At 41.9% G+C, this 17,216-nt stretch overlaps 3 protein-coding genes across 3 annotated transcripts; 1 reads left to right on the forward strand and 2 right to left on the reverse strand.

The window, feature by feature from the left end:
• Positions 1-1,709: 1,709 nt before the first annotated feature.
• pigh (phosphatidylinositol glycan anchor biosynthesis, class H) lies at positions 1,710-4,279 on the reverse strand. The gene is made up of 4 exons (XM_051409572.1): positions 3,761-4,279; positions 2,628-2,837; positions 2,417-2,500; positions 1,710-2,311 (listed from the first exon to the last, which is right to left on the reverse strand). The coding sequence occupies exons 1-4, from the start codon at positions 3,938-3,940 to the stop codon at positions 2,240-2,242; spliced, it is 546 nt and encodes a 181-aa protein (XP_051265532.1). The 5' UTR covers positions 3,941-4,279; the 3' UTR covers positions 1,710-2,239.
• A 465-nt stretch (positions 4,280-4,744) lies between these two features.
• Positions 4,745-11,798, forward strand: zfyve1 (zinc finger, FYVE domain containing 1). The gene is made up of 12 exons (XM_051409563.1): positions 4,745-5,936; positions 6,024-6,267; positions 6,376-6,636; positions 6,737-6,951; positions 7,076-7,182; positions 7,631-7,739; positions 7,829-7,926; positions 8,139-8,256; positions 8,711-8,881; positions 9,024-9,204; positions 9,299-9,412; positions 10,063-11,798. Exons 1-12 carry the CDS (start codon positions 5,448-5,450, stop codon positions 10,293-10,295), a joined length of 2,340 nt encoding a protein of 779 aa, XP_051265523.1. The 5' UTR covers positions 4,745-5,447; the 3' UTR covers positions 10,296-11,798.
• On the reverse strand, positions 11,737-17,053 carry wdr21 (WD repeat domain 21). The gene is made up of 13 exons (XM_051409564.1): positions 16,554-17,053; positions 16,313-16,455; positions 15,943-16,100; positions 15,481-15,563; positions 14,898-15,000; positions 14,621-14,764; positions 14,398-14,447; positions 14,216-14,295; positions 13,962-14,054; positions 13,592-13,689; positions 13,271-13,447; positions 12,722-12,836; positions 11,737-12,541 (listed from the first exon to the last, which is right to left on the reverse strand). Exons 1-13 carry the CDS (start codon positions 16,682-16,684, stop codon positions 12,309-12,311), a joined length of 1,608 nt encoding a protein of 535 aa, XP_051265524.1. The 5' UTR covers positions 16,685-17,053; the 3' UTR covers positions 11,737-12,308.
• Between the last annotated feature and the right edge of the window lie 163 nt (positions 17,054-17,216).

Genomic DNA, 17,216 nt, shown 5'->3' on the forward strand with positions numbered 1-17,216 from the left:
TTTTTGCATAATTAAAAAAATACCCCAAAATGACAAAGATAACAAATAATATACTGTGCAGGACGAAGCAGAAAACCCAGTGGGCTTATTTTGGACCCTCCAACTAAATACTGTTAACATTTTACAGTTATAGAGCACAAAATTAACATAAAGTAATATGACTAGGTTAATTGAAAGTGATACTAATAACAAAACTAGTAAAAAAACATAAAAGTATTTTATTATTGTTTTTTTGGTTCTATAGCCAACACACAAGTCACCCTCATCCGCCTCCTTTGTCTTTTTAATTTCTTCTACTCCCTGCAGTACCACATATATTTCCCGCAGACCCAGAGGAGACATTTAGGCATCAAGCTCCCTTTTCTCATTATGATCATCAAGAACCTGAAGAAGTATTTCACCTTTGAAATACAGGTAAGGTAGGCAGATACAGTGCCCTTCCATGTCTTGGCAGTATAAACAAACAAATGTTTCCTCATGCAGTATTTGGGAAGCTATCAATTACTCCACGCTGGAGGAAGTTGGACTATAGCAAGGGTACCCGGAGGAGAAATCTAATTTGGTTAACTAAAGCTACTTTGAACTAGAAAAACTAGTTCAAACTACTATAACAAATTTCAAAATTTCAAAATATAACACAAAATTACATGTCACTAAAAAATGCCACTCAATTGAGTTTTTTGCAAACAAGTGCATAAACCAAAAGATTTTTTTTTTTTTTAAATCACATTATTCATGGGGAAAGTGTTCTAGTGTAACACAACACAACACAACACTGGACGGTTTGTCAGTGGAGTCAGTTTCATGTATTTGCATAAGAATGGCTATAGTGATTGTTCCTCAGAGATTCAGGAGTTTTATCCGTCATGGCGCTGTCACTGTGTGAGCACTGAACAGTAGTTAAACTACTGGTTTAATTACACGTAGTTCACCACACCCCAACACTGTACTCATGTGTGTAACAGGATATTTTGGGTTTCTTCAAGCGATTCAAGCGCTTCTACTGTTAAAAAATAAACGTATTAGAAATTATGTGTTTTGTTGCTTAGTTAAATGGTAACAATTGGGATAATTATTATTACAATAACAATTTAACAAAGTAGGTCAGTAGTTATATTCTTTAACACTTTATTAAACCTTCTAACCACAAGTTAATGGCTTATTAGTAAACTGCTAGTAGTGTAATTCCACTGCAACAAGCTCGTTCTGAAGGCGAGCCTACACTGTCATTGTTGTGAGTGAGGTAACCTTGAATAACATTTCTGAAAACAGGTCTGGTGTATCAAGTCACAAGTAAGTTGACAACTGGCGTACATGTGACCAGTTGCCTCTAGGAGATGATGGTATATGTAGTTAAGAGGAAGTGAAAATATATTTGAGGAAGAAGGTGTGGATGTTTAGTTATAAACATGTACTGTAAATACAGCACATATAGCACTACACAAGTCTTTTGTAAAGTTTGCTTATGTAATTGACACTGTGGACAAAGAATAGGATATATTGTCTGTACATCTAAAGTGCTCCTGTCTGAACTGATTAATTTATCTAATTCCCAAACATTAGTATATGATTAGATCAGTATATAAAGCTTGAGTAAGTGTGGTGCTGCCCCCTACTGTGGAAGGAAAGAAAAGCTCCTTAAAAACATTAACCCCCCCCAAACATACACCGTCAGCCAGTGTTGGCCAATCATTTAGAAAGAATATAGATTTTGTTGTAATGATGTTTTATTAAAATGTTCATTATCAAAAATACAGTGTGTGAATGCTTATAAAATACAGAAACTGGCATAACGAGATAATTCAAATCTAAATACATAAATACGTTTTCTGTAAAAAGCTAAATTGTTAAAGGTAGTTTTTATCTTTTAATACAGTGTCAGTTAAAATGTTTGGCTCTCTGGGTTTAAACAAGTAGTCTAAGACCAGTGCTATTTTTAAAGTTATTCAAGTAACTAAACAACAAAGTACAACATAAAGTCATTATGACACAAATACTGGTCTTTAAAATGGAGCAGCACTTCTTTTATATTCAACAGATTACATTCACATCGTGTGTGAGTATCATAAGGGTGAGAAAAGGAGAAAAATCATGAAAAAGTACATCGAATAAAATCAAGACGTACCGAAATAAAACAAAAACTACCTGCTTTCATCCACTGAAAAGATTACTTAAATAAAGACAAATTAACAGCATACTACATGACCAGAAACATTGTTAATGTGCAACTCGTGTGTTGTCAGCACTTTGAAAGAATTTCTTGACAGCTTTTGTAAACTTTCACCAAGCAATTCAGCCTTGGCTTTGAACTCTGAAAAAAAGAGGAAAGGAGGTTAATTAGAAATAAGGTTACTGTGAATAACACTGAATAACAGTTGCTTTATGAGATATGCAGACACCTTGCATTCAACCTCACCTGAAACAATGGCACAACACTTGACACTACATCTGGCTCTGAGGGGTCCTTCAACAGCACACAAAGGTAGTAGATGATTTGATGCTGAAATAAAAGCATTAGACATCAATCAACTCATTCTAACAAAAGCATTAACTGACGTAAGTGTAGTATGAATAATGTTATGCAACGTGTAAATTTGCACAAAAAAGTGACAGAGGCATGAATTCACCATGTAAATAGCTTCATTGATGACAATATCCTTGATCTTGCTCTGCTCAATGAATGTGGTGGTCTCACGGCCGGACGCATAGCTGGAGGACACCTGAATGCCTAAGGAGCCGATGACGAGCAGAGACTCATGGTCTACCTTCACAAAGTGGATGTGAAGCATCATGCCAACCAGGGTGACGAGGATAGCACAGGTCAGAACGGCTGTGTTCTGCAAGAGAAGTAAGACGTTCATATGCAGGTTCAGTGTAATACATTCATATGAAACATCATATCCCACTCGATAACACAAAATAATATTCTGAAATATATCTATATCTGAAAATATCAATTTAAATGTACAGATCATAGGATCAAGATTTTGTCCACTAGAAGTATCTTGGTCTGGTGGAAGAAGTATTCAGATCGTTTACTTAAGTTAAAGTAGCATCACTACGGTATTAAAATATTCCTAAGTAAGAGTAAAAATACTATTAGCATCAAAATATACTTAAAGTACCAAAACTAAAAGTACTCATTGTGCACAATGGCCCATTTCAGAATGACATTAAGGATTAAGGTTCATTTATTAGTTGATTTATATTTTGCATTAACGATCTGAATCTTCAAAGTAACTTGAAATTATAACTGGGAAATAAATATAGTGGGGTAACAGTATTACAATGGTGTGGAGTGGAAGTATAAAGTGGCATGAAATGGAAACACTCAAGTATAGAAAAGGACAGAAAATGCGTACTTAACTACAGTACTTGAGTAAATGTATTTTGTTTAGCTCTTATAGCTACTGGAGCTGGACAATACTGACAAAAAGCAAACAATCCCAAAAATCTGACTGAATGTCTCAACATCAGTAATGTAACAATACGACTGTTCATGCTCTCATACAGTAAGTACTCTGGAATGGGGTGTATAATATGGACAAGTTAAGATAATGTGATATGAAAGCACACTTTGAATAATGGATACATTACTTTTACTGTATATAGTTAGAGGTACAGGACTAACCCTGTACTGCTGCCGAGAGTAAAAAGACTGAACAGTAGAGACACGTTTTAGATCTACTCATTATTTAGCACACTGATCCAGCCAGGGATGAGTGCTGTAAGGTCCAGAGCTGCCACAGCTGTCTCTTACCTCTGTAAAGAAGAACACAGTGTATGCCAGTAGCCAAACCCCGGAGGTGTACACCATCACCTTGCCGATGGACACTTTGGAGGAGCTGACAGTGAACTCCCTGCAAAAGCCCGAGTGGTTCTGACAGTCCAGAGATATGGATTTGCCATTAATGTCAGTGAATGCTTCGTCTTCCATCATGGACGCAACAAAGTCGAGGAGAGTCGACGGGAAATGAACATAAAGTGAACTCTCGTAAACACAAACAGTTAGCTTAGCTAGCTAACGCTGGAGACAGGTTAGCATTGAGCTATGTGTGAACGGGCAAGGTCAGCCGCTTAGAAGACGTCCAGCGTACAGCGGTGCTTCTAAAGACGGAAAAGGGGAAACTATGAATCCATACAGATGATGCTAAGTCTGTCCAGTTAAATATAAAGTTAGATAAAAACGTCCGTAACGGGGGAAAACACAGATTATTCCCAGGACAAGTAGACTGATGGCTAAATAAATTCTCACATTGGCTGCACTCGTTTCTGACACCGGGTTGTCGCGGTTGGTGGGTGAGTGTAGCTAAAATAAAGACAACGCGTGGGCTCTGTCGATCCGCGTGCTTCACAACAATCAGACCGGCATTTAAATATTAAATACACTTAATCAATAAACATATTAGCAGCCGCAGTTGGTGTGTTGTAATATCAGCTGCTGTCTCCGTCTGACTGTAAGTTTCGGTGTACGCCGGTTAGCAATCGAAGTTGACCCTACAGCAGCTGGAAGGAGCAAAGCATTATGGGAAACGGTTAGTGACTTGTCGTTACCACCTGTCCATTGTGTAAGGAAGCAGGTAGCTGCTGTCAAACAACGTCGGAAGTATGAGTTAGTATATGTTAATATAAAACCGAAGACAATAGTTCATAAATAAAATAAGAACGCGGATTTAACTGACGTCTTTTTGAGGCGGGTCCCAAATCCTCCATTTCCCACAATGCATTGTGTGTATATGACTTTTGACCTCTGGATAAAAACAAGCCGATCAGCTGGTGTAAAAGCAACAACATCTACAGGAGTCTGACACAAAATAGCTCCGCTTGCTAACTTTTTCACCAACGCTAGCTGCATGCGGCGGTCGGCGGTCGACAGTGTACGTGTCCACTTTTAGACTGTGATGAGGCAGCACTTTAGTTAACGAGTCGTCGTCCGTCGGACTGGTAGCCACTGCTAGGTCAGTCGACTGATACGAAGGTTGTTTGTTTCTTCAGAAGTGTGTCTCTTTGTGTCGTTAACGCTAGATACACTTATTATTAGAGTTTCAGGTCGCATTTCTTCGACATTATGACGGCCTACTGAACAGCAACTTAGCTGAGCATTATACTGGCAGCTAATGTTAGCTAGCACAAACTGTTGTGCCAAAACAAGTAGTTTGCTCAGTAATTGCTGGTCTGGACAAGGTTTTTTTTTTAAATTGCTGCCTGGACGTGCTTTGCTCCAGACTGAATGTCCTCATTAAAAGTAAGGAGTATTTAAATAAAGTTCTTCAGTTGAACATTTCACAATACTTTCTGACAGCATTGCACATGAGTGATTGGTTATTTGGAGAATTTGAACACAAAAGGTTACATCACAACTGGTCATAGAGGTCTTCTTAAACTTTGTGTCATTGCTTTTGTCCAAGTTAAATACTAAGTCACTCTCAGTACCTGTCAGGTTTGACATGAGTGGTCAAGGTCCAGCTGTAGATAAAGGAATGAACACAGTCCTGGGCTGTCAGGAGAGCTACGCCTGCGGGGGTTCAGATGAGGCTGCGTTTGAATGTGATGAATGCGGCAGCTTGCAGTGTGCCCGATGTGAACTGGAGCTCCATCGCCAGGAGCGGATGAGGAATCACGACAGGGTTCGGATTGCACCAGGCCACGTTCCTTTCTGTGACTCGTGTAAAGGGGACAGCAGCTGCTCTGTCAACGGTGGACGGCTCAGAGCAGTGGTGCGCTGCCAGGGTTGTAAGATCAACCTGTGTTTGGACTGCCAGAAACGCACCCACAGTGGAGTCAACAAGAGGAAGCACCCTCTGACACCTTACCCCCCTGCCAAAGCTCCCCAGGATAACAGCTTGACTGCTGGGGAGTCCCAGATGGAGATCCTGAAAGCCGAGCTGGAGAAGGTGTGCAGCTTCCTTTTGGTGGACGAGAAGGAGGAGATGCAGGTAAACGCTTGAGAGCGTGTTTTAATCTTTTAAAGCTTCATTGATGTGATGTCGTGAGAATGGGGCTGATCTTGTGTGGATTCTCAGGTGAAGGATGAGGAGGACTTTGTGAGCAGACTGGGCTGCAGGCCAGATGAGCTCCTCAAGGTGGTCTCCATCTTCGGAAACACCGGGGAGGGCAAGTCCCACACCCTGAACCATACATTTTTCCTCGGACGACAAGTGTTCAAGACCTCGCCTACCCAAGAGTCCTGCACCGTGGGTGTGTGGGCAGCTATGGACCCTGTGCACCGGGTGGTAGTCATCGACACGGAAGGACTGCTTGGGGCTGGTATGGAAAAACTATGGATTTGCTTATTATCGTGAAATAAACAGAGGTGGTGGGTGAGGGGTTGTTTTCTGAATTAACACCCAATTAACATCTGTTGTCGCTCATCAGGAGCCAATCAGGGTCAGCGCACCCGGCTGCTCCTCAAAGTCCTGGCTATCTCTGATGTGGTCATCTACCGAACCCATGCTGACCGTCTCCATGACGATCTCTTCAAGTTTCTTGGTGATGCATCAGATGCCTACCTGAAGCATTTCACCAGGGAGCTGAAAGCGACTACCACCCGCTGTGGTCTGGACGTCCCATTGTCCACTCTGGGTCCCGCAGTGATCATCTTCCATGAGACCGTCCACACCAAGTTACTAGGATCAGGTACATGAAATAAGTCTACCTCTTTTATTCTTTGGGCTGTGCTTTGTAGGAATTTAGTGAGCAAGACTGCCTCTGACTCCATTTTGTTCTCCATCTCTAGACAAACCGTCTGAATCTGCCGAGCGTCTTCTCCAGGAGCGTTTCAGGAAGCTGGGTCTGTTCCCAGAAGCATTCAGCTCCATCCAGTACCGTGGAACTCGGACCTACAACCCTCCCACAGACTTCAGTGGTCTGCTGCGCAGCCTGGAGCAACAGCTGGATAACAACACCACCCGCTCGCCACGCTCTGCCAGCGTCATCTACAAGGCTCTGCAGGTAGGGAAGCTTGATTGAATGAAGAAAGAAATATTTTTGGATAACAGAATTAGCCAGAATTACTCACAGTGAATCGTTATTGACTCTTCCTGTCCCTCCTTCTCCTCCTGGCTCCTTCCTTCAGGCCCTGAGCGAGAGCTTCAGTGGGGATATTCCAGATGAGCACATGGCCAGTAACTCATTTTTTCCAGATGAGTACTTTACCTGCTCGAGTCTCTGCCTCAGCTGTGGGTACGTGCATCTCTCCTCGCTGCAACACTTGCAGTTCATAACAAAAAGTAGAAACTAGAGTCGGTGAGACTACAAAACAAACATGACGGAAAAGGTGTCATAACTCTACATTCTCAGACGTCATAGCAGCGCTCTGAGGCACAATGAAGGAGCTTCTCACAGTCACACACACATAGCTGCTTAGTTGTTCTCAGTAAGTTACAATGAAATTGACTGAGCATTTGATAGAAGGACAAGTATTGCATTTGTAATTTTCCTCTCATGGATCTATAATGGTAAATAATATAATTGTTTAATGACTAGGTAATGCAACAGTATTTTTTAAAATTATGATTGATAATGTTTGTTAAAAGTCACCCTTAAAGAATCAACGATAAACAATCCCTTAAATACTTCAAACAAATAGAATCTGGCCTTTGTCTCTGACTTGGTGTGCTCCCACTTTCAGCTCAGGCTGTAAGAAAAGCATGAATCACCTAAAGGAAGGACTTGACCACGAAGCCAAGCATCGCTGCCGCTACTCTGCACAGTATGACAACCGCATCTACACTTGCAAGGTAAGTACAAAGTCCAAAATGACACTCGTGCATGTGTTGAACTTTTGCTTGCTCTGCGAGGTTCTGAGTGTCTGTGCTGAACTTCTCAGGCCTGCTATGAAGGAGGAAAGGAGGTGATAGTGGTTCCCAAAACAACGGCCTCGTCTGACTCACCGTGGTTTGGCTTGGCCATCTACGCCTGGTCTGGGTGAGTCCAGATGCCACCAAACTATTTGAAAGAGGATGGGAAATGGGAAAGCACAGTGTGATCAACTGGCTTGTTAAATTGGAACCATTTGCCCGTTCACAATAGCAGAAATATAACAAAGACAAATGTATTGCAGCTCAGCAACACAGACCAAGAGGCAATATAATCCCTGTGATACTGGGACTGAGCTCTTTTTTAAAATCTTTGTCCAGGTATGTGATTGAGTGCCCCAACTGTGCAGTGATCTACAGAAGCAGGCAGTACTGGTACGGAAACCAGGACCCAGTGGAAACCGTTGTCAGAACAGAGATCCAACACATCTGGCCTGGGGTAAGGCCAACAGCCTAAATGAGATTCTGCCCAAACCAATTAAACAAAGTAGCAAGCCAAGATGTTAAAGGATTTAAGTTGAATTAATGTTGTCATGTCCACTGTGAGCTTCATTTACAGTATAGGCTTGCAAGTTGGTTGCCAAGGTGCCTGGGAAACTAATACAAAATGTATTTTTTTTTGTGACTTTTTTCATGTTAACATGTAGATCTAAGTATATGAGTATAGAGGTGTAAATGCCAAACATAAATCGTGCTGTATGTCAGCTGTGCTACTGCCTATTTGCAATTCATTGTGATAATAATGACTCACACTTGTATAAACATGTACATTTAGATATTCAACAAAATATCTATATATAATATAACAATATATACAGTATGTACAAGAGAAGGTCTGTCAGCTAGTTTATTTGTATCTTTACTCTGTTGTTCTCTTCTTGGTTTCTTTACAGTCTGATGGTTTTTTGAAGGACAACAACAACGCCGCCCAGAGGTTGCTGGATGGAGTCAAATACATTTCTCAATCAGTGTCCGAACTCAGCGTCAAGCCTGCCAAAGCTGTCACCTCCTGGCTTACCGACCAGATTGCTCCTACCTACTGGAAACCCAACTCCCTTATCCTGGTACTTAACTAAAAACTGGATTGATAAAAATGTCCACATTGTTAAGAGAAAACATACCTCCAAAACCTTTTGAAAGGAATTGTATATACATTGCGACAACTGATAGTAGAATTGCACGTCATCCTCATTGTGTGTGTTGCAGAAATGCCATAAATGTGGGGAAGAGTTCCAGCCCAACGACACCAAGCACCACTGTCGTGCCTGTGGCGAGGGCTTCTGTGATTCCTGTTCCTCAAAAACCCGGCCGGTCCCGGAGAGGGGCTGGGGCCTCGCGCCTGTCAGAGTCTGCGACGCCTGTTTCCACAACAGGGGAATCCCAACTGGTAAATCCTTCTTAACGTTTAATGTGACGTAAGCTTTAATGTTTTTCTGGGGTGTGAGTGCCTGATTTCATGTGTGTGTGTTTCCCTGTTGCAGAGTTGCTGGATGCCGCCTTGGAGGAGGAGGGTGGCACCCTGATAGCCAGGAAGGTTGGGGAGGCGGTTCAGAACACGTTAGGAGCTGTCGTTGGTGCCATCGACATACCTCTCGGTCTGCATTAGATCTGTCTACACTATCAAAACAATGCAGATAAACAGCACTTCTCACTTTAAAGTACCTCTTTTTTCAAGTATTGTTTATCAGTGAAAACAGTTGATGATACTGTTAAATATGGCAGAAGAGTATGGTCCCTATGTGTCACTATTACCCTCAATAGGTCCATTTGGAGAGCATTTATGAGGTCACTTGATGATTATACTTCATCAGAATGATGATTGGCTGCATGTAGGACATTCAGACCAGTTATCACGATTAAGTCAAGTAAATGACTATACAATGATTATTTTCTAAATTAATCGACATCCATATATGTCTTGTTCTATCCGAACAGTTAAAAATTCAAATGTATTCAGTTAACAGTCATGGACCTGAAAATTTTGCCATTTTGCTTAAGAAGTTTCTTATGAATAATCACTTGTCAGAATGTTTTGTCGACTAATCGATTAATTAATTAACTAATCATTTCAGCCATAAATGGTCCACTCCACCACAATTCTTGATTTTAATGTTTTAATGTTGATGCTGATCTTTCAGTCCTAATGCAAAGCTAGTGCTGATTCTTCACAATGTCACAAATTGTCAGTGATCAGTAATCACAGTAGTCACGTTACCAACTGCTGCTTCCTCTCCTCTGCGTCCAGGCCTGGTGAAGGACGCAGCTCGCCCGGCATACTGGGTCCCAGATCAGGACATCCACTCCTGCAGCGAGTGCCAGCGGGAGTTCTCCCCGCGTCTCTCCATCCACCACTGTCGCGCCTGCGGCCAGGGTGTGTGTGACGACTGCTCTCAGGAGCGACGCGCAGTGCCCTCTCGCGGCTGGGACCACCCAGTGAGGGTCTGCAATGGCTGCAACCAGAAACCTGGGGAACTCTAGCAGGACGAGGAGCAGGAGTCGGAGAGGGAACGGTTACGGACACCAGTCTCTCCATGAAAACTGGAATTGACAACATTTTGACTGAAAGACTTTAGTTCTTTGTTGTCTTTTTTGTGGCATTTCTTGGCTGCCACTAGACTGTCTGTGGCAGGTTGGACTCTTGTCTTGGACTGTTGTTTTTTTATCGGTCACTTCAGTCCCTTGATGCTATTTTACTTTAATATGCCTACATTTTACACTGTGAACAATACCAGTCGGAGCGACTTGAATACCATGAAGTTAGGAGAGATGAAACAACTGGTTTTATGAAAGTATTGTATGTGCTTGCTTACAATTGAGTTCAGGTCAATTTCCATGTATCCTTTAAAATTTGTAATGATGTACATGAAACCCTGACCCCCTTTGACAATCGCCTCCAGTGTTACACACTAGTATTGTTAGCACCTTTTGTAGTCCGGGGTTATGTGTGTAGACCATTTATTAACAGAAGTTCTGACTGAGCATCTTAAACTGAATACAGGTAAGCACTTTTATTGTAAGATTGTCTCTGCAGCAGCCCTGGATATAACTCAGGGCTGGCTTTAGGGGAAATGGTGGAAAACCTTAAGAATTCTGATGCTCTTTGGAATGATGTACAGTAGTTTCCCTCTGCTTCTACCCTGCAAGCTTTAGCTTTCCAGCCAGTCTTTGGCTTCAGAAAGGGTTTAAACAATCAGAAGCCAATGATGTACTGTAACACCAAGATGCATTCCAACTTATATAATTACTTAGTAATAACTACCTACATAATCCCATGATCCTTTTTAGTTGTTTGTGCATTTTGGGCAGATGATTATAGAACAGCCTTAATAATGCTGTCCACATGGACTGTTAAAGTTTTAGAATATACATATATGGGAAAAAAAGTTTACTTTAATAGGGAATATTTTAAATGGCCTCATTTTTGTTTTTAAAATGTCAAAACTACTATCTATTCATGAGACAAATCTGACTGCAGTGGGATGAAATACAACAGAAACTGCTTTTATAGAGTGGCTGGCTCACAGTAGCAATATGGTACAGAAAAGACTTCAAACCACCTTTTGAGGCTGGCCCCTCAAAAACAGGAGATAACTAGAAGAGTAATCCATTACTCTTGTCAACTCAGGCTGTGTAGCTAGTTTGCTAGGAGCACCAAGTGAGCAATGTTTGGGGTTGCTTTTATTGCAACAAAACTGTAACTGACAATTATCTGATAAATAGAACATATAATGCAGTTAGGCTTTCTACTGAACACTGGCATTGTGAGATCTAACTGCAGTGATGGTTAACCTGGGAGGTTTCTTTCAGTAACTGACAGGGAGAGTTGGCTCTGATGTCAACAAAAAAAGCTAAAATCATAACCTGAATCATCTCATCAGTGTCTCTATCTCAGAGAGACGTTCAACAAATATCACAAGGAACAAATCAATACCTTTATGTTCATGTATGCTCATACAGTATGTATTAAACTGCAGAAACGTAGTCTTTGTGTGTGTGTGTTATTTAGGAGCAAATACATTGCAACAGATCACCATTTTGTCATTCAATGACAATTAGAAAATGTGTTGATTTACAGTATACAGTATAAAGTCCCTTTCGAATTCAGATCAGAGGCATCCTAAATTACATTAGAAATTAAAGTCATCAATCATGCCATAAGTGCACTTTTTGTAAAGGTTACAGAAAGCACTATTTATTCTGTAGTAATTGTGTGCACTGTGTACTGTATTTAGCACTTCTATTTCCTTTTGGCACAAACAGTCAAAAATAACATTCCCCTGAGACTTCAATGCAACTCTTCTGAGCTCATCTTCCCAATCAAAGGTTCGGTACAACTTTGTGGAAATGAACTACATACTGGCCAATCCCTTTCAATTATAAAATACCAATAGATTTTGTATATGATTATAACCCCCATTCATACATTTGACAAAACAAATGCGGTGTCCTTGTTTTCAGAAATTTGTGAGATGAAGCATTTTCAGTCTTTCTCTAAAAGCCAGCCTGCTGCTTTCCTCCTTCCTGGTAGTCGGTGTTGTATGGGAAGTAGTAAAGGTCGTGTTTGACGGCCATGAGCAGGCCGGGGAGCCCCCTGCAGCCGCCCAACTTGGAGGAGAAAACGACGCTCGGGATCAGGTCGTTTGCGGTCGGGTGCGGTGATGGAATAGTCCTCAGTAGGTGGCCATCTTTTAGGCTCCATAATCTTGTGTAGCAATCCTGACCAACTAAGGACGGCACAGCAGATGGAAAAGGAAATGAGAGTTGGAGAGCACCTTGGCAGAGAGCTTGTGTCAACTTACACTCAAGTATATCAGTGCATAGTAACTATAACCCAGGTATCTCTTTAATTGAATCAGTTTAACACTGAAAACCAAATTGATAGAGCATGTTTGGTTCTCTCCTACCTGCCAACAAAAGCCCCTCAGGCTCATTGACGTGGATGGGAAGGTAGGCATGTTCATTATAGTGCCCTTTGTACTCCTGTACTGGCTTTGTCACCCGAACATCCCACAACTTAATCTGCAGAGAAATGAAGGAAACGCACAAAGTTTAAGCAATAACAGCATCTATATGGGTTCATATTTATATCTTCTGAAGAATCCCAGTATAATTTGGGTAATATAAGACTATTACTCATATTCAGTTGTGTGGGTTAATGGCTGTTAAGTATAACAGCTTTGTAAAGAGTTACTCAGGGGTTATGAGTTCAAGGTTAACCCAGTGGTATCTTTCTCTCTCTCCTTTTTATCACTTTGTTGGTCATCAAAGTTTGCACCTGGACAATAGCTTCAAAAATACAATGCTGTGTATTATTCTAACCAAAATGTTGTTCCGGGTTTTCAAAAGCCTACTTGCCCTGAAGGGCCAAACATGTGGTAGCTGCATCTCAGGACTAACATACTACTAACATGTAACCCACTGTTTAAATCTCATTTTCAGCCCAATAACCTGACCTGGCCCAGCATGTCAGCAGCAAGCAGGTAGTTCTCATCCTGCAGGACGCGTACGGAGGTGATGGCTGACTCTTGATGGAAGCGGCTGGCCTTCCAGCTTTGATCCCGGCGGCCGCGCTGCCGCAGGTCAATGCTGAAGATCTCCCCTGAACGACATCCATTGAACAGCACCGGGACCTAGGACGAAGGGAGGTACTTTACTTTCTTGGCCTCTCTTTTCTTTCTTACATTGTCCTTAGTTACATTTAAAAAGAACTCCAAAATACAGCATGTATAAGAGAACTCAAACATGCTTTAGTCATGAAAATGATGATGACTTACCCTAAGGGCAAACTGCTGAGCCAAGACATCACTGCCAGTGCTGTATGTCTGCGTTCGGCCCGTCTCTGCATCTTTCACTATCACCCTACGAGACAGGCCTGCAAACACATGTGAGAAGACAATTACTTTAGATATATACATTTGTGAACAGGAAATGTTTTAATGCAAATTTAAATGGACATAAAAAATGTCCAACAGCCGCCCAAACCAATTAAGTAAAATTTAAGAGACTGTTTAACACCCCAAAACGAAAGCTAAGCCAACACACGACTCCATAGAGGCCAAAGATAATAATTATCAGTCTATTATTGATAATGAACATCATATTTTGCAAGACAGTAGCAAGACAAATAATGACGGCTGGACAGACCTGTGCTGAACGTCTTGTCAAACTGGGGGTTGAGACACCAAGCACAAGACCAGGCTGAGGATATCTTAAAGCTACACAGCATCCCGGGCTGGTCTGAGGAGAGAGAAAGACAGGGGGAGAAGAGAAATGTTAAAATGGGGAAGGTAAACAAACAAATCTTGTTAAGAAACTGCAATTTAATTTACTTAATAATAAAATCTAGTTATCTAATGTGATTGTCTTAAATTGTGTGAAAACCCTGGAGGAGATTCTACCTGGGTTGGAGTTGCTGAAGAGGGAAGCAGGAAGTAAACTGACACAGCCAGGGGTGTCCGCCACTCCTACCAGACACAGCCTGACAGTTCGCACACGTCAAGAAAAATGCCGGCAAGCAGTACATGAGTTTTATGACATGCAGATTGACTAGAGAAGCACTTCTAAACCTCAGGAAGGATACAAGACGTGGGAGTCTGGGTAGTTGACTGAGGCCCAGCATATGGAATTTACCTGAAACACATTTTACCAGAGCAGAGCAGTCACAAACACATTTCCAACATTTACATTTTTTACTGACAATTCTTCAAGCTATACAATCCGTAAAATGTGGGGTAGAACGTGGGCACATAAAATGTCTACATGTTCATGAGTCACGGGCTCCGGCTCCTGTGAAACACTCCCACCTTGCGGTTGGTGAAGTAGAGGTTGTCACACATTTCCACGGACAGAGATCCCCTGCTGCTGCTGCTGAAGTTCATGATGCCGTACTTGCAGCCTCCGTGCGACACATCATTGACAGTAAACACTCGCTCACAAGCCGAGTCCCCCTGGGAGAGACGAGGAAGATGGAGGCTTGAGTTTAAGGAGGGGCTCTAAATTATGTCGCAACGTGTGTTTCTACAGTGCCTCTATGACGACTGTCTGCAATGTAAGGCATCAGAGTGTTTTGTGTGTTCTCACCACTATGAGTCTGAAGTTGTCGGTGTTGGGGTTGCTGTTGTCCGTGCTCTGGATCTCTAGTTTGTGGCGTCTCATTCCACTGACCTTAACCTCATGAACCAGCCTGGGGGGGGACACACAGTAACCATGGTAACACCGACTAGAACCACCTGCAGACAATTGACTTGACCAGAATAATTTACTGGTCTCCTCTCAGCTATCTGACAATGTGTATTTAATGATAGAAATGTTTGACAATAGGATGAATGTAAATCATTTGGGTTACTCTTGCAACTGTATGTGAATAAAATTAATATAATTCAAACTGACAGGCAGCACAATGTTGCTACATTTTAGCATGTTTTGTTTCTTTTTCTGAATATTTTGAAACCCATGTCAAAATGTATTAGCATCCTTATTAGTGGCCGGCAAGGCTCCAAAGAAAACTCGCTCTACACATACAGAACTGATTATCCTTAGACTTTGTTTCGCTGGGATTGTTTTCTGTAATGTATTACAGCTGTGGGTGTTGTAATGTGTATAGGACAGAGGGAGAAAAGGGCTGTGTCCATGTATGCCTGTGCACACAGCAGTATAACAGTACCTGCAATAGGAGTTCTCTGGTAACAGGCCAAGGTGTCTTTTCTGCAGCAGCAGTGAAGTGTTCAGTCCCGTTCTTGGTGCTTTCTATGAAGAAGATATAAATGTCCCATCGTTAAACAAGCATGACACCCACATAGTGTGTGTGCATGTCAAAGACCTCATTCCAAGCTTAGTAATGCCAAGTTTGTGTGGCAGAGCAATAAGGTATTATGATAGATTTCAGTAGACTGATTGTCTGTGATGTTGACAAAAACAAGTCTCTGTAATCATTGTATAATAGACGATAAATAAAACTATATTTCATCTGCTGAAATAAACCACATGTAAAGGTCTTCTTGCCTCATCTTTGGTGTGTTGCTCTACACATAATTCTCACACACTGTCCTCTGAGGGTTGAAAGGCCATTACAACAAACAAACACCAAAAGAAAGTTTTAAATTATTTCCCCTCACAACAGACTCACTTTTCTGGGCTTTTCATCCTCCGCGAGCATCTTGTTTCTCTGTTTCTCTCTTTCCTTCTCCTGCAGCTGCTCTCTGGTCAGTGGGTTACAGTTGTTGTGTCCCGGCAACAGGCGGAAGTAACGATTTTTCTCGGGGTCAAAATAGAAACCAGGCAGCTCTGGGAACAGAACAGGTGGTAAAATTAAGCACAAACATGTTTTTGTTCCTGCTTTTCACCTTACATCCCTCGTGATCTCGTTTCCAGCAGGAACAACCAGATTTTGTGATTTCTGATTTAATCTCCATGTGGGAAACTGATATCAGTATTCAAGAATCTATACCTATATCTTTATCATTTAATTATGGAGACAGCTGGTGTCTGGTACTGACCTGGTGCAGCACTACTGGCCTTGGAGGAGGAGGAAGAGGAAGTCGAGGAGGACGTGGAAGGGGAGGACGTGGAAGAGGAGGACTGGTTTTCATATCCCCTCTGAGATGTTCTTAATGATGGCCCTGCATCATTATGTCCAGACCTGTGTGACAGAACCCCACTCCATATGAATCCAAATACAACTGTCAGGTACATCACAAACACTGTCTGTGCTGGGCAGTACTGACTAAGACAAAGTACCTCGAATGTGTGTCCATATGTCGCTCGTCCTGTGTTGATCTTTGCCGGTTGCCTCTGTACCAGCCGTGGCGTTGACCAGCACCTTGTCGCCGGTACGGTCGCTGCCCTTCTCGCCAGTTCCACTTCTTCATCCCCCGCTTGTTTGAGCACCACAATACGAATCCTCACACCACGTTGTCTTTCATTCGCGGCCGTGTGTCCGAGAGTGTGAGGCTAATTGCTGTAGCATGTTTACTTGTTAGCTAAGTTAGCAAGTAGTAATCGTTAGCATACTTGAGCTAACATTGGCTACACACCTTCTGCATTCTGGTTGCTGGACACTAAAGACGAGCAAACATAAAAGGAGGTTTTGAGAGGTCGATTAACACACCTTCCGCTGAAGGCAAACCGCCTTTTACTTTGTTAATAAACTGATACAACGTTACAGTTTTTTTTACTCCTCATGAGCTAACTAATGTACAGTCAGTTCCTGCCGTGTTGTCCCGCCTCCGAAGACCATTCATTGGTTAAGCGCTGACAATAGTGAATGACGTGGCAGGCATTAATTGGTTGTTTTCTTGGGGCACGTATCAGCCACACATTAGAATAATAATGTAGTAATTTATATTACCGTTTTTAATTTGATTGTTTTTAAAACTATATTACCAACAAAGAAAGTGCGCA

This window comes from Dicentrarchus labrax, unplaced genomic scaffold (assembly GCF_905237075.1).
Source record: "Dicentrarchus labrax unplaced genomic scaffold, dlabrax2021, whole genome shotgun sequence".
NCBI lineage: Eukaryota > Metazoa > Chordata > Actinopteri > Moronidae > Dicentrarchus > Dicentrarchus labrax.

Coding starts and splice junctions, on each gene's coding strand:
- zfyve1 (XM_051409563.1), top strand. CDS start 5,448: ATGAGTGGTCAAGGTCCAGCTGTAGATAAAGGAATGAACACAGTCCTG. Junction 5,937..6,023: donor ACGAGAAGGAGGAGATGCAG/GTAAACGCTTGA, acceptor GTGGATTCTCAG/GTGAAGGATGAGGAGGACTT. Junction 6,952..7,075: donor TCATCTACAAGGCTCTGCAG/GTAGGGAAGCTT, acceptor TCCTTCCTTCAG/GCCCTGAGCGAGAGCTTCAG.
- wdr21 (XM_051409564.1), bottom strand. CDS start 16,684: ATGAAGAAGTGGAACTGGCGAGAAGGGCAGCGACCGTACCGGCGACAA. Junction 16,101..16,312: donor GGCCAGTAGTGCTGCACCAG/GTCAGTACCAGA, acceptor TTCTGTTCCCAG/AGCTGCCTGGTTTCTATTTT. Junction 14,448..14,620: donor TCTACTTCACCAACCGCAAG/GTGGGAGTGTTT, acceptor AATGTGTTTCAG/GTAAATTCCATATGCTGGGC.
- pigh (XM_051409572.1), bottom strand. CDS start 3,940: ATGATGGAAGACGAAGCATTCACTGACATTAATGGCAAATCCATATCT. Junction 2,501..2,627: donor TCAATGAAGCTATTTACATG/GTGAATTCATGC, acceptor CTTTTATTTCAG/CATCAAATCATCTACTACCT. Junction 2,312..2,416: donor GTGTTGTGCCATTGTTTCAG/GTGAGGTTGAAT, acceptor TCTTTTTTTCAG/AGTTCAAAGCCAAGGCTGAA.